This window comes from Dipodomys ordii, unplaced genomic scaffold (genome assembly GCF_000151885.1).
Source record: "Dipodomys ordii isolate 6190 unplaced genomic scaffold, Dord_2.0 Scaffold39, whole genome shotgun sequence".
Classification (NCBI taxonomy): domain Eukaryota; kingdom Metazoa; phylum Chordata; class Mammalia; order Rodentia; family Heteromyidae; genus Dipodomys; species Dipodomys ordii.
This window is the reverse complement of record NW_012267255.1, coordinates 9,338,918-9,355,105: the sequence shown is the minus strand read 5'-3', so window position 1 is coordinate 9,355,105 and position 16,188 is coordinate 9,338,918. Positions and strand designations below refer to the sequence as shown.

The window sequence follows — 16,188 nt, the reverse complement described above, 5'->3', positions numbered from 1 at the left end:
GGGTGGGTGGGTGGATGGGTGGGTGGGCTGATAGTATGAGGCCAGCCCAGGCAACAAGTGAGTGAGACACCATCTCCACCAATAGCTGGGGCGCTTTGTGCTCACCTGTCACTATATCTATTGTAGGAGCATAAAATAGGAACATCACAGTTCATAGAAACCAGCACAAAAAGTGGGGAACCCACTCCCCATCTCAAAAATAAGCAAAGCAAAAAGAACTAGAGGCATGGAGTAAGCGACAGAACACCTGCCTTGAAAGGAAAAAGCCCATTTATCCATCCATTCATTCACCCATTGTCCTAACCACACACCCACCCATCCATCCATCCATCCATTCATACATCCATCAATCCACCCACCCTCCCATCCATCCATCTAGTCATTCGTTCATTTAAAACTCCAGAGCCTCCAAAAAGAAATAATTGGAGGGGCTGGGAAGGTGGCTCAGTGGTAGAGCGCTTGCCTTGCATGCATGAGGCCCTGGGTTCGATTCCTCAACATCACATAAGCAGAAAACACTGGAAGTGGCACTGTGGTTCAAGGGGTAGAGCACTAGCCTTGACCTGAATTGCTCAGGGACAGTGCCCAGGCCCAGAGTTCAGGCCCCATGAATGACAAAAACAAAATGATTCTGATGCTTTCTGAACCAGTAAAGTGCTCACCTGTTCCACCACACTGAAACTGAAACATTTGTAAGTCTGCACAATCATCTTCATGATGTATTTTTTCATAAGTACTAGTGTTTGAATTCACAGACTTGCACTTGTTAGACTGGCCTGCAACCCTTTTCTACTTGTCATTTTTAGTGTAGGGTCTTGTTTCTTGCCCAAGCTCTGTAATCTCTCTACTTTTAGGCTTCCAGAAGTCATTGGAGATCACAGGCACAAGCCATCACATCCAGATTCCTCCCTGGGCACAGAGTCTCATGGACTTTTTCAGCCCAGACTGGCCTAGAACCATGATCCTCTGATCTCACCCTTCCACCTGGCTTGGGATGATGGGCATATACCACCGCATCCAACTCTCGGTTGAGGAGGTGTCTTAAGAGCTTTTCTTCCTGGGTTGGCCTTGAACTTCAACCCTCCTGTGCTCAGCCTCCCAAGTAGCTAACATTACAGGAATGAATCACTAGTGCCTGCCTCATCTTCCTGACTTTTTTATGCCCCCTAATTAAAAACAAAATCAGCCATGGAAACCTGGCAAAGACTAAGAGTATCTCTCACCCAACTCCCTTCCTGCCTCAGCCTTGTTCTCCTACTCAGTCATGATGCCATGCCCCACCCCCAACCTCTGGCTGTGACCATATACATGAGTGAATCCCAGTGACAAATCCTTGGGGGGCTCAGCATATACACACACACACCTGGCTGTCCATACCTCCCTCTCTCCTGTCCACTTATAGATCTTCCTGTCCCTGGTGATTATCTCCTTGCTTTTGACCCTGGGCTTCAGTTTCAACATCAAAGATTTCAAATGGAAACACTACTATGTGTCTGCCAAGCACCTGAGGTCTGAGATAGCAGAGTCCTTCTTAATCTTCTGGAGTTTCCTCATCCTGCTCAGTACCACGGTCCCCATGGCTTTATTTATCATGTGAGTCCTGCACCCTACTAGGGTGGCACCCATGTCTCAAAACCTCCACCCCACTCCACACACCCACTCTAGTCAACGGACAGGGCTGGGAGAGGCTAAAGTGTGGAGAGCCGTATTTGCAGGGCCGAGTTCGTCTACCTGGGGAACAGCCTTTTCATCGACTGGGACATGCAGATGTACTACGAGCCGAGGGACGCAACCGCCAAGGCACGCAACACCAGCCTCGCGGACCAACTGGGCCAGGTGCAGTACATCTTCTCAGACAAGACCGGCACGCTCACACAGAACATCATGACCTTCAAAAAGTGTTGCATCAACGGCCAGGTCTACGGTGGGGATGCCCGCCTGCCCCCCTGCCTCCATTCCTTCCCTTGGGGCCTGGTTTGTCTGAGCTTGGGGGGGAAGGGCGGGCTGAAAGACCCTGAGTGACAGCCCCTATGGAGCCAAGTCCTGAAGCATCCTTCATCTAGGCCCAGATGATGAGGAGACACCCAGACAGGTGAGACACCCACCTCTTCTCACCCTCCTCCAACCCAGGCTTTGCCCTGATGGAAGGCAGGAGAAGGTGGGGACCAACCTATAGTCCACCTATCCTGTCCCCCTCCACAGCCCCCTCTCCAGGAGAATCCCTATCTGTGGAATGAATTTGCGGACGGCAAGTTCCTTTTCTATGACAAGAAGCTCTTACACGTGGTCCGGCATGAGAAGGACAGGGTGGTGCAGGAGTTCTGGCGCCTGCTGGCCATCTGCCACACTGTAATGGTCCAGGAAGAAAACGGTGTGTGTGTGTGTGTGTGTGTGTGTGTGTGTGTGTGTGTGTGTGTGTGTGTGTGTGGCTGTGGCTGTGGCTGTGGCCCACCCACTCCCTTCACCTCAACCCTGGGCATTCCCAAGACACCCCTGGGTCCCAGGCAGGCCTAGCTCAGCCTCTTGGGCTCCCGTCACAGCCTGGAGGTGTCCCAAGCCCCCTCATCCAGGCTGGCCAGGCCATCCAAGCCGGGACCAAGACAAAATGGCCCAATCATGGGATTGGGGGAGATGCTGTCTGGCCATAGGGGTGATGAGGTTCACCTGGAGTTTGAACCCCAGGAATCTGATGTCACATGGGGAAAGGATACAGACCGGAGCCCAAGTGGCTTCATGCACCTAAGAAGCTTTAGAGGCCCCAGGACTCATGCCTCCCCCAAGTTGCTTGTGAACCCCTCAGGCCCTGTCTCTCCCTTCTGATGAGCAGGTGGAGAACAGGACCTTCTGTGTAACCTAAACCCAGAAGGGTCTGTGGGCAGCCAGCTGTGAGGAGGGATTGTGGAGTGTTTTACTGTGTCTCCCCTCTACCACGCACACCCCCAGATCAGCCACTGTACCAGGCAGCCTCTCCCGATGAGGAGGCGCTGGTCACCGCGGCCCGGAACTTCGGCTATGTGTTCAGATCCCGCACCCAGGACTCAATCACGGTGATGGAGATGGGGGAGGAGCGTGTCTACCAGGTCCTCGCCATGATGGACTTCAATAGCGTTCGCAAGCGGATGTCTGTGCTGGGTGGGTACCACCCCCAACCCCGCCCCTGGCTGGGGATGCAGGGGGGGGCAAGAGAGGGGGGAGACCTGGAGAAGGAGTGTATGGAGGCAGCCCGGTCTCTCCATCTCCCAACAGTCCGAAACCCAGAAGGTTCCATCTGCCTTTACACCAAGGGCGCTGACACTGTCATCTTGGAGCGCTTGCACAAGAAGGGTGAAATGGAGATGACCACAGAGGAAGTCTTGGCTGTGAGTTCTGGGCACTCGTATGTGTGTGTAGGGACAGAAGGAAGAGGATGCAGGAAGGGAGTGTTGAGAGGAACGGCTCCACACACCGGAAGCGGCCAGGTTGTATAGGTTGTACACTGCCCAAAGCCCTGCCTTCCCTCTCACCTCTCATGCCTACACAGAGATGAAGTAGTCTGTCCTTTGACCCTTCAGGATCCCAGTTTCTGCCCTGCCATTCTCCCACCCCTGGTGTTCATTGGCACTTTAGAGCCTTGGCATACATGGCCCTGCAAGTACTTTCGTCATTCATAACAGTTTGGTCTTTGAGGCCTACTCAAAGGACACCATCTGCAGGGACCACTCTCTAACCTCTGAGAGCCTGCAGTGCTGGAGGTATCTATGTCCCTCCCCCCACACACCAGTCACTCCCAAGGGCTTTCCTGAGGGTCCTTGGGGAGTCCTTCTCTGGTGGGGCCAAGTATCTGGTCACCAAGATCCAGGCTTTAGGAGTTCAGCAAAATGGATGGCCCACTCCCTAGTTGGGTAAACTGAGGCCACTGTGAAGTTCTTGATACCCATGGAGCCCCATTGTGCCTTGCAAGCCCAACCTCCTGCCCATCATAGTCTCCTTCAACTTCGGGGGTCCCCGTTACAGAGACCGCACCCCTCATTGGCCCTAGGTCATCCTCAAGGTGAGTGTATTCTGGGTCTGCCTTTAGTGACCTAGGGCAGAAGGGTCAGAGTTTGGGACCAGCTGCCCAGAAGAGGAGAGGGCAAGTTAGAGGCAGCCTTGAGAAAGGAGGTGGTCCCTCCAGGCAGCTTGGGCCGTCCACAAGAGGGAGACAGAATGGAGAACAGAGTAGTGACTGCTCTGGCCACCGCAGGCCTTCGCAGAGCAGACCCTGCGGACCCTGTGCCTAGCGTATAAGGAGATTGATGAGGACGACTACGAGGAATGGGAAAGCCAGCACCATGAGGCCACCCTCCTGCTACAGAACCGGGCCCAGGCCCTGCACCAGGTGTACGACAAAATGGAGCAGAACCTCCAGGTGGGGCAGTCACCTGGGGACCTGCGGGGAGGCCCTGCAGTCGGGTTCCAGGGAGTCCCTGCAACCCCCTCCTTCCCCCAGCTGCTGGGAGTCACAGCCATTGAGGACAAACTCCAGGACCATGTTTCGGAAGCCATCAGCAATTTGAAGAGAGCGAACATCAAAGTGTGGGTGCTCACAGGGGACAAGCGAGGTGGGTCTCCGGCCCCTGGCCACACTGTCGCCAGTGTTCCACCCTGTCTGCCTGTCTGTCCCATGAGTGTGGGTCAAACATTGCCCTGGGAAAGACCATTGGAAACCCTCAGCCACAATCCACGCACTCTGCAGAGAGAGAATTTAGTCCTCAAAGTATCTCTTCAAAGTAGGGCCCTTACCATCCCCACCCCACCCCTGTGTGGGCATCTGCTGGGAGCCCTTCCAGCTCCTTCTACAGGAGCTCTACTGGCTGCCACTAAACAAGCTCGCCTCTGGCTTTCTAAAATCCCTCTTGTGGTAGGGGAAAAGATGGTATGTGCCTACACTGGGAGCTAGACTAGGATATGTATACACTCCAAGTATATACATACACAAACCCAAATGTGTGGCTACATATATATACACACACATATATACACATTCACACATACATATACACATAGGTATATGACAGTCATTGTGTATTATGTATTATATTGACATTTTTTCATTATATAAATATTGAGCCTGAATTATATTGTGTCTCCTTCCGATTTTGAAGAAAATTAAGACATTTTCAGGGCTCCTAAAAAGCACAATGGGCCATCTGGCATGATATGTCTAAAGATCCCGGGTTCAAACTGACCTCCCCTAAGCTATCCCACACTTAGCAGGCCAACAAGCAGCTAGCCATTCCTGATTTGCTTAGAGCTGCAGCCAAAGTCTCACTGCCTGTCTTCATTGGCTGAACTGAATGACGTGTCCTGCTCTGAACCAATCATCAATGGCTAGGGGGCCTGTGCTACTGTTTGTAATTGGCCAGGAATGCTGGGGGGGGAGGGGGCATCAAGTGGGATGGCTATGGCAACCAGACAGGGCTGGGGAGGCTCTGAGTAGGGCTCTTTTACAGAGACTGCGTTAAACATTGGGTTTGCCTGCCAGCTGCTGGAGGAGAACATGCTCATTCTGGAAGACAAAGAGATAAAGTAAGCAGGCAGTGGGCAAGGAGCCAAGGTGCCCATGGCTGGTGGGACTGTCCTTGGGTCTGCCTGGCTGGACTTTCAGAAGGCCTGACTGCCTCTCCAATAGAGGAGAAAACGAGGCTTTGCTGGAGAGGGGAGGGTTGGAAAACTCAAGCCTCCCACTGCCACTCAGACGCATTTTGGAGATCTACTGGGAGAATATCAGCAAGCTGCAGACCTCCAAAGGCAACCTGAAGGTCCTGCCGCAGATCAACATGGCCATGGTTATTTCCGGGGACTTTCTGGTCAGTATCCAGTCCTTGGTGTGGAGGGGTCTTGGGAGAGTCAGCAGCAGATCATCAGAGGGTCTGGGAAGGTGGTCTACTACAGCTTCAAGTACAGACACCACCAGATTAGACCCAAAAAGGCCAGGTAACAGGAGAGATGTTGTCAAATCCAGGCAGAAGAGAGAGGTCCCAAGGAAGAGCCCCCCACTGAGTGAAGTCAGTGAAGGGGGCATAATGGAAATGATGTAGCCCTCCTCCCTGCTGTCCAGGACCAGCTGATGTTCTCTCTGCACCAGAAGCCTCAGGCCCTGACTGATGTGGAGGAAGTGAACGAAGTTTGGCAGGAACCACGCCAGATGAGGAAGAACTTCCCACGGGCCAGGCGGATATCTCACTTATTTCAGAATCTGGGGACCTCACAGGACCCACTGTCTACCAAAGTCTTGAACACCAATGAGAGCTTCGAGATGTGGCGGGAGCGGGCCTTCGTGGAGCTGGCCTCTAGGTGCCAGGCAGTCATCTGCTGTCGGATGACACCCAAGCAGAAGGCCCTGGTGGTGGGGCTGGTCAAGAAATACCAACAAGTGGTGACTCTGGCCATTGGGGATGGAGCCAATGATGTCAACATGATCAAGAGTGCGTGACAACAGGCAGCCAGGTGGAGGGAGGAACGAGCCAGGGACCACTTCCAGGGCCAATTTGATGTATTTGTCCCGCAGCTGCAGACATCGGCGTGGGGCTGATGGGTCAGGAGGGGATGCAGGCGGTGCAGAACAGTGACTACATGCTGGCCCAGTTCTGTTTCCTGCAGCGATTGCTGCTGGTTCATGGTCGCTGGTCCTACATGCGGGTCTCCAAGTTCTTGACCTTCTTCTTCTACAAGACAGTGGCCTGCATGATGGCCCAGATCTGGTTCTCCTTCTACAACGGCTTCACAGCCCAGGTACTTGGTGAGGGGGAACATCTAGATTCCTTCCCACAGCTGCCAAGAGGAGCAGTTGTGAATACACTTACAACATGGTGGAGTCAAGCCCGGAGTGGTAGTGCATGCCAGTAATCCCAGCATTGTGAAGTTAGAGGCAGGAGGATCTAAGCTCCAAAAAATATATGTATTTTTTTTTTAGAGAAGTCTGAGTTTCTACCCACTGGGTAGAAAGTCGTACAGCTGTTGCTGCCTATGAGCGGTGGGGTTCACTGAAGCCTAGAATCTTAGCCAGGTGCCCATGAGTGGTTGCACCTGTAATTCTAGCTACTCAGGAAACTGAGATATGAGATGTATCATCTATGTTTCTGTATAAATCTTGCATCTATTTCTGTCCATGTCAGTCTTCTCTGGTATCTGTGTTTACCAGTGTCGTCTCTCACTTCATGTGTCCTCTCTGTGTACATCCAGCTCACCCTGCGCCTATATTAGAACCTTCCAGTTCACCCCCAGGGCAGCACAGTCTCAGCCAGGCCTTCCCCAACTCCATTCCTAAGTGCTTTCAATAGTGAGATGATTCTGGAATGGGGAGGAGAGTTGGGGCCACCAGCCATAGGTCTTTTCCAGCCCTTTACCTATCAAGAGTGCTCTCAGTCTAGGTGGATAGGGCTCTAGGGTGATCTGGAACATTCTCACAAGCCATTTCCTACCTACAGCTCCTTATTAAGCCCTCTAGTTACCACAAACACTTGGTGGAGGTGCCATTTTTTAAAGAAATAGACAGGGAGTCTGCGCACCCCCCCCTTTTTTTTTTTCCAATCTTCAAGTCCTAGAAATCCACTTAATGCAACCTCAGGCTTAGTCCCAAGGTTGATTGTAAGGTGACCTCCTGGCCGCCTAGGACCCTTCTCAGGTCCCTGGCCAGCTTGGCAGGGACCATGAGTAGAGATTCATTTGCACCCCTCTGCCTCTGAGCCCCTGAAAGTTGTATGTGTACCCTTCTCTCTTTGTGCACAGCCCCTGTATGAAGGTTGGTTCCTGTCCTTCACCAATATGTTCTACACCACCCTCCCGGTCCTCTATATGGGTCTGTTTGAGCAGGTGAGTGGGGGGGGGGGGAGAGGCAGAGAGCCTGGCCTCCTTCCTGGGCAGGTGTGAGGTCCAGCTACAGTGCAGTCCAGCCCCTCTCTCCCTGTGTCCTGTAGGTTATCTGTTCCCACTAGAGCTTCATCTCATGGAGGGCATTCTGAGGGGCCCTCTTGCCAGCCAGCTTCTTCTGTCTGTGGAAGCCACACACCCAGCGACCCAAATCCTCTGCCTACACATCTATAATGGGGAGAGGACATCAGGCTGGGGGGAGGGGGATTCTGTTTTTGTCTTGCCCGCTCCTGGCAATGACAATCTCTACCTATCTAATCCACAGAACGTTCTGCCCTGGAGAAGCTAGAGTTTACATTCCTGTCCATGTTTTTAATTTTTTTATTTTAGTAATACTAGGAATGTAATATCTGACCTTGTGCATGCTAAAATACATGCTATAGTGCTAAGCACATATATTTTTTTTCATCACTGGACATGGAACCCAGGCTAGATAAGGACTCTTTGCACTGAGCTATATTTCTCGCTGTTTCTTTTTTTTTTTTTTTTTTTTTTGTGGGGCTTGAACTCTGGGCCTGGGTGCAGTTCCTGGGGCCTTTCAAAGCCCAGAGGATAGCGCTCTACCACTTGAGCCACAGCACCATGTCTGGCTTTTTCTGCTTATGTGGTGCTGAGGAATCGAACCCAGGGTCTCATGCATGCAAGGCAAGCACTCTACCACTGAGCCACTTTCCCAGCCCTCTTGCTGTTTCTTTTTAAACTTTACTTTGACTTTACTTTTTAAACTTTACAATATAGCCTAGGCTGACCTAGAACTAGTTATTCTCTTGACTCAGCCTCCCAAGTGCGAGATTATAGGCATATATCATGACACCAAACATCCTTAATTTTTTTTTTTTGGTGGGCCATGGGCGCTGTCCCTGAGCTCATCAGCTCAAGGCTAGCACTCTACCACTTGAGCCACAGTGCCCCTTCCAGTTTTCTGGTGGTTAATTGGAGATAAGAGTTTCAAGGATGTTCCTGCCTGGGCTGGTTTTGAACCTCAATCCTCAGATCTTAGCCTCCTAAGTAGCTAGGATTACAGGCATGAGCCACCAGCATCCAGCCTGGCCCTTAAATTTTTTAATGATGATAAAATATAAACAACCATCCAGGATCCTTCAGGCATGGTCTCAAGATCCCAGCTGACCCCAAGACCTACAGCTATTCAAGTCCTTTCTACAGAATGGTGTCATGTTTGTATGGAACCTGCACGAATCCTCTTGTAGATGTTGATGTCATCCCTAGATGATGATGCAGATGCTGCACGCATCATTTTTATACCGTAGTATATAGAGAATGATGACAAGAAAACATCTGGACACATTCAGGATACAGACATTTTTGTTCCCAGCTATGTCCCCCCTGTGGTTGATTAACTCTAGGCCCACAGAGCCTGTGGATCCCAAGGCCAGCTACCTTGACAAATTCTCCATCTAATCCATTCTCAAGGGCACAGTTCAGTGGCATCCTAAGCACAACCACATGGCCAAGCAACTGAACCCCAGAATTCTTTGAAACCCACTTCATTGCATCTTACTTGAACTCCAATTGTCACATGCCAGGAGTGGCCAGACCCTTGTGAGGTCCTGCCCCATACCTTGTTCTTAATCCCAAGAGCAAGCCTTCTGTTTTTTATCCATAGGATGTGAGTGCAGAACAGAGCCTGAATATGCCCCAGCTGTACATGATGGGCCAGAAAGATGCACTCTTCAACTATGGGGTCTTTTTTCAAGCCATTTCCCATGGCCTCGTCACATCCATGATCAACTTCATCATAACGCTCTTGGCCAGCCAAGACAGTCCCAGTGACTACCAATCCTTTGCAGTGCTTGTGGCCTTGTCAGGTTTGCTGTCCATCACCATAGAGGTAAGAAAGTTGCCATGAATGGCTTGATCTCTACTTACCTCTGCTTGAAGGAGGGACCCAACAGGTGCCTTTCTTGAAACTGAGCTTGTCCCAAAGCACACTGAGCCTTCCCTCCCTTGCCTACCAGGCCATCCTGATCATCAAGTACTGGACTATTATCTGTGTGGCATGTATTCTGCTCAGCCTCGGCTCCTATGCAGTCCTCACCAGTCTTACCCAGAGCTTCTGGCTCTACAAGATTGCTCCAAAGACATTCCCATTTCTCTGTGAGCCAATGGTCAACCAGCAAATCCTGAGGGGGAGGGGTTTGTGTTTGGGAGGTGGTCCTGGGACATCCAAGGGGTTGAGGGGAAGGAAAAGCAGACAAAGTCCCCGCCATGTCTCATTCTGTGCCCAGATGCTGACTACAATGCTCTGACCCAGCTCCATGGCCTGTTGGTGATACTGCTGAATGTGACTTTGAACACATTATTTGTCCTGGCCTTCCGGGTTATCCAGCTACTCAGACAGCTGCGCCCTAAGGTCAAGGTGAGGTAGGGCTGGGCCTAGGTTCTTCCCTAACTCCCTATGACTCCATCAGCCACTTAGAGCCTTCATATGCTGTTCTCTGACACCCTAGGAGTGCTCTGATGGGGGGAAGGGCAGACTTCCCAAGGAGGGACTTTGCACGATGGACCAACCTGCATTCACATATAGGTACCATCAGATCCCACCTAGAGTTATTCAGGGGTTGAGAGTGAAAGAAACCACCTGAAATGGTCTAGGCACAAAGGGGACTTAGAAATACATAGAAACAGCCCATGCAGCTATAGGTGGACAAGGGGAGACCCAGCATGGTTCACCCATACTCTGGAGTGCTGCTCAGCCATGAACAGGAATCCCCCCATACCCCCCACACCCCCCTCCCGGCTCTGAGACTTGAACTCAGCCTAAGCACTGTCCCCTGAGCTTTTTTGCTCAAGACTGGCACTCTACCATTTGAGCCACAGTTCCACTTTCAGCTTTTTGGGAGTTAAATGGTAGTTAAGTCTCACCAGCTTTCCTGCCCAGAATGGCTTCAAACCCTGATCCTCAGTTCTCAGCCTCCTGAGTAGCTAGGATTACAGGCGTGATGAGCCATCGGCACCTGGCAGGAATGGTCTCTGACCTTACACCATGGTCAGTGAGAACCGGTCACACACTATATCATGCCACAACAGTCAAATTCAGGGGCAAGAAGTAGATTTGTGGATGTCAGGAGTAGCTGGCAAAGAGATAAGAACCAAGGTTTAAGGCAGGCAGACTGCTAGTTTTCCAGAATATTCTAGAAATTGATGGCGATGATGACTACATAACCATACTAATTTGTTTAATGTCACTGAAATGTGGTCTTCAGCAGGTTTAAGCAGGTGAATTTTACATCATGCATTTAAAATTTTAGATTTGTGGTCTGAGAAGGCCTTGCCATGTGGCCCAGGCTGGCCTTGAACTCATGATCCTCCTGTCTCAGTCCCTTGAGTGCTGGGATTTTAGGTGTATGCTACCAAGCCTTGTTATATCCTGTATTTTTTTTTAAATCACAATGAATAAAGGGTTTGTTTACTAGGTCATTTAATCAAAATATAGGACAAGGGGCGACTAGCCATGTGCTCTTGTCTCACACCTGTAATCCTAGCTTCAATCTGAGGATTGAAGTTCAAAGCCAGCCTGGACAGAAAAGTCCATGAGACTCTTCAATTAACCAGCAAATAAATAAATAAATAAATAAATAAATAAATCCAGATGTAGGCCTGTGACCAGAGTGCCAGCCTTGATTGGAAAAGCTAAGGGACAGCACTCACTGGCACCCAGTTCAAGCCCCAGTGTTGGCACCAAAATAATGTAAGAGCTAGCTTGGAAAGCTCAGAACAGTGACTGAAATAGTGTACCAGTATTTCACCAGAGGCCTCTGCTACTTCTATTTATTATTCCTCCCTGTCTCGGCTCCTGCCACCTTCCTACCACGCAAGACACAGAGGGTTCCAGGGTTACTTCTGGCTTTGCCAACAGAAGGTGCCCAAAGTGCCCAGGGAAGGATTTTAATTGGCCTATCTAGAATGAGGTCCCAGAACAAAGAAAAAAAGAATTTGATTGGCTGATCCAAAATCAGGTTCAGGACTCGGGTTGGCTCAACTTGGGTCTTCTGACCCAATCTGACCAATGGGCAGGGGGCCCAAGGGCTTTGCTGGGCCCTCCCCGGGAAGAAGCAGGTAACCTGAGCCCAGTCAGCAGAGTGCAGGAGGCTGAACCCTCCAACCCCCACCCTGTCCCCCTCTGCTGTGCAGGAAGAAGAGGTCCCAAAGGAGGAAGTCCAGGGCGTGGAGCCCATGCCTTATTTACCCCGGGAGTCCCGGGCCCGGCGCTCCAGCTATGCCTTTTCCCACCACGAGGGCTACGCCGATCTCATCACGCACGGCACGATCCTGCGCAGGCCTCACGAGGCCCCCAGCGAGCCGCTGTACGCCTCCCCGATCCCGTCCGAGGGGGAGGAGGAGGAGGAGCCGTCCACCGGCCGCAAGAGGTCGCTCTGGCTCCCCAGGAAGACCTCCTCCTGGCTGCGGAGTCGCCGCCACCACACGGCCAAGGACCTGGCCGAGGACCGGGCTGCCTTCTCCGCCCAGAGCTCCTTCGAGACCGCGGGCACTCCGTCCGTGCTGTACTCGGAAAGCCAGGCATCGAGACCCAGCAGGTCGCCCACCACCATAAGCATGCCCTCCAGGTCCTCCCAGAAGATGTCCTCGCTGCCAGGAAGCCAGCCGTCGCTGGCGGAGGACTCGCGCTTGGTCAGCCCGTCAGAGCCGCCCTTCCAAACGTGGGAGAGCCAGCCAGACTCCTTGGAAGGGAGGTCACAGTCCTGGACGCCATTCTGGAAGAACTGGCAAAAGGAAACCCACCCCCTCGGGGAGGACGCCGAGTCCCTTCCCAGGCTGACCCACACAGTCCCACCAAAGACGCTCCCACCAAGTGTGGATGAGGAGCCCCTGGTAGGAGGGACCTCGCCCACGGAGAGGAAATCGTCCTCATCCACGGGTGGGGCGTCTACCTAAGCTGTGGATGATCCATGCCCACCCAACTGGGTAGTGTGGCCACCCACCCCACCCCCAACCCCTCCCACCCTCCAGAGCAGCAGCCATTGCCCGGTAAAAGCCAATCGGGAAGCAGGAGGCCCCCCCTGCAAAGATGAGGCTCCACAGCCTCAGTTTGCGCTAATAAACCAGACTCCACCTCACCACAGGGTTTCTTTGGGCTCACTCCTTTCCTGCGTGCACACACGTGCTAGTACTGGGGCTTGAACTCAAGGCCTAGGGCTATAACTTAAATCTTTCCATTCAAGGCTGGTGCTCTGCCACTTGAGTCACAACTCTACTTCTGGCTGGTTAACTGGACATAACAGTATCTTTTCTGCCCAGGCTGACTTTGAACTGCAACCCTCACATCTCAACCTCCTGAGTTACTAGGATTACACGTGTGAGCCACCAGTGCCTGGCTGTTTTCCTATACTTCTTTTAGTGGAAGCCAAGCAAAATGTTTTGGTTTCCCCCCCCCCCCCATCATTTGTTGGTTTGTGCTGGTCCTGGGGCTTGAACTCAGGGTCTGGGCATTGTCTCTGAGGCTCTCTGTGCTCAAGGCTAGCACTCTACCACTAGAGCCACAGCGCCACTTCCAGCTCTTTTGGAATAGTTTATTGGAGATAAGAGTCTCAGAGACTTTCCTGCCCTTCGCTAGCTTTAAATGACAATCTTCAGATCTCAGTTTTTCTGGTTTTTAAAGGTGGTCTGATGACACTTGCAAAGAAAGCTCTTTTTCTTCATTCTTGGTGAGACAGGTGTGGGCTGAATGCCCAGGCTTTGCCTAAGATCCTTGGCCACCCTCCTCTCGCCCCTGGGTCCTGCCCTGGGAGGTGCATATGTTCCAATGCTGGCATCATCTAGCACCTTCCGCCACCGGGTTTCCTCTCCTCAAATGAGCAATAGGCAGGGTCATCTCAGAAGCAGGTTCTGACAAGGTGTGCTCTGAGGCCAAGCTTCAGATTTTCAAAGAACAGACAAGAGCAAGGAGGGAGAAAGTCCCTCTTGGCTCTCTCCCCTGCCTCCCTCCCTGAGGGCAGAGTGGAGAAGCCCCATTGCTTCCCTTGTTAGAATCATCTCCTGTCAGTCAACACACATGCCAGGTAAATGACTAGAAAATAGTTTTCAAAAATATATAGACCTAGCACTGCAGTGGTGAACAATGGTGATGGTTTTCTTTTAAACTTTCATGCCAGTTGTCTGACGGAGGGCAAGGCAGGTCTTATATATTGGGGACAAGGGGCTTTCAATGTCCCAAAGAGAGAAAAAAAAAACAGCCTTATTTTCCAGTTCTCATTAGAAAAGGGACTCAAGCGGGGCACCGGTGGTTCATGCCTGTAATCCTAGCTACTCAGGAGGCTGAGATCTGAGGATCACAGTTCAAAGCCAGCCCCGGGCAGGAAAGTCTGAAACTCTTATCTCCAATAAATCACTAGAAAACTGAAGAGTCACTGAGCTCAAGTGGTAGAGTACTAGCCTTGAGCTGGAGCGTGCAGGGATAGCACCCAAGCCCAGAGTTCAAACCCCACGACTGACCAAAAAGAAAGAAAGAAAAGGGACTCTTGCCAGGCACTAGTGGCTTATGCCTATAATCCTAGCTACTCAGGAAGCTGAGATCTGAGGATAGTGGTTCAAAGCGAGCCTGGGCTGTGAAATTCTTATTTCCAATTAAGCAACAGAAAAGCCTGAAGTGGAGCTGTTACTCAAGTGGTAGAGTGCCAGACTTGAGTAAAAAAGCTCAGACAGTGCCCAGTCCCTTAATTCAAGCCCCAGGACTGGCACAGAAAGAAAAAAGCAGCCAGGTGCCAGTGGCACATGCCTGCAATCCTAGCCATTCAGGCAGCTGAGATCTGAGGACTGTGGTTCAAAGTTAACCCAGGCAGGAAAGTCCATGAGACTCATCTCCAATTAACCACCAGAAAGTTGGAAGTGGTGCTGTGGCTCAAGTGGTAGAGTACTAGCCTTGAGCTAAAGAGCTCAAGGACAGTGCACAGGTCCAGAGTTCAAGCCCCATGACTGACCAAAAAAAAAAAAAAAAAGCAAAAGAATAGAGTGCCATTAACAGGGCATATATTTATTAAATGAGACAATTAAATGAGGAATAAATTATTTTAAATTTTTTTAAAGAGGCCTGGGTGCCTGTGGCTCACACCTATAATCCTAGCTCCTCAGGAGGCTAAGATCTGAAGATGAACAAATGTTCATCAGCACTTGGATATTTGAAGCTGGTCACCAGTGACTCACACCTGTAATCCTAGCCACTCAGGAGGCTGGGATCTGAGGATCGTGGTTCAAAGCCACCCAGGGCAAGAAAGTGGGACTCTTCCCTCCAATTAGCCACCAGAAAACCAGAAGTGGTACTGTGGCTCAGCGGTACATTGCCAGTCTTAAGGGAAAAAGCTCAGGAACCATGCCCAGACCCTAAGTTCAAGCCTCACAAGAAGAGAGAGATGGAGAGAAAGAGAAAGAGAGAGATCTAAGTTATTCTCTTTCTAACTTCACTTCTGCAGCAGAAAGTGCTATGAACTCACACCTGACAGGTGTCTAGGTGTCACCTCTCCTGCCAAACCCACTCTGGGGTGGAGTGGGGGTCGCCTAAATCAGTGAGAGTCTGGCTTCTGGGACAGGGGCGGTTGGCACAGAGCGCAGCATACTGCATTCAGGGAGCATAGTTCTGAAACTGGAAGAGCTGCCAAAAGGCCCCCCCTTCTCCTTCCCCCTCCCCTCCCATCCCCCCCAGCACCCGAAGAACATTAGGGTGCAGTTACACGTCCTTCCCGATAGGCGGCGCTGGTTGCACAAAATGGACGCCAAGATAGCACTTTCCTCGGTGACTCCCCCAAGAGGGGACCCTGCCCGTGCTCCTCAACGCTCTTCTTCCCGACAGCCATCCTGAAGGGACCGTGCTGGTTTGCTCGGCTACCACGTCCATGTTGGAAACAATTGCATGAAAGAAAAAGGAACGAGGGAGAAAAGAAAGAGGAAGAGGCCGCGGAGACAGGCAAAGGGGAAGGGAGACGTTTCCACCGCGCCCCCAGCCCAACACACGGCCAGGAGCCGGGGTCCTCGCCTTGCACGGAGGGCAACAAAGAAAAGGACCGACCTAAGTCTGCCCTGGAACTCGAGAGAAAGCCGAGATTAAGTAAGGGAGGTGGACGCTCGGCCGACGAGGAAACCGAGGTCGAAAGGCAGGCGTGCGCTGGCTCGCTGGGGCGCACAGCGCTAACGCGGGACTACCCGGATTCCTGCGACCTCCGGGTCCAGAGCATCGCCCAGGAGCGGAGAGGAGAGGGAGGCCCGGCCTAGCCGGAGACCTGCTCTAGCTTTCTAGGAAGGGGCTCCGTCCCCGGAGCCCCCCTCTAC

At 51.8% G+C, this 16,188-nt stretch overlaps 1 protein-coding gene across 1 annotated transcript in view; it reads left to right on the top strand.

Annotated features, from left to right (window-relative positions):
- LOC105987070 (phospholipid-transporting ATPase IK-like) overlaps positions 1-16,131 on the top strand; it is a 23,983-nt gene extending 7,852 nt beyond the window's left edge. Inside the window, exons 11-28 of the mRNA XM_013018227.1 lie at positions 1,403-1,593; positions 1,716-1,924; positions 2,064-2,092; positions 2,215-2,371; positions 2,944-3,132; positions 3,247-3,359; positions 4,223-4,387; positions 4,469-4,580; positions 5,472-5,547; positions 5,717-5,828; positions 6,080-6,446; positions 6,530-6,753; positions 7,750-7,833; positions 9,515-9,739; positions 9,867-10,005; positions 10,137-10,261; positions 12,043-12,741; positions 15,793-16,131. Of these exons, the coding sequence (XP_012873681.1) occupies positions 1,403-1,593; positions 1,716-1,924; positions 2,064-2,092; positions 2,215-2,371; positions 2,944-3,132; positions 3,247-3,359; positions 4,223-4,387; positions 4,469-4,580; positions 5,472-5,547; positions 5,717-5,828; positions 6,080-6,446; positions 6,530-6,753; positions 7,750-7,833; positions 9,515-9,739; positions 9,867-10,005; positions 10,137-10,261; positions 12,043-12,741; positions 15,793-16,131 (3,555 nt within the window). The remainder of the gene's footprint in view (positions 1-1,402; positions 1,594-1,715; positions 1,925-2,063; positions 2,093-2,214; positions 2,372-2,943; positions 3,133-3,246; positions 3,360-4,222; positions 4,388-4,468; positions 4,581-5,471; positions 5,548-5,716; positions 5,829-6,079; positions 6,447-6,529; positions 6,754-7,749; positions 7,834-9,514; positions 9,740-9,866; positions 10,006-10,136; positions 10,262-12,042; positions 12,742-15,792) is intronic.
- The last annotated feature ends 57 nt before the right edge of the window (positions 16,132-16,188 follow it).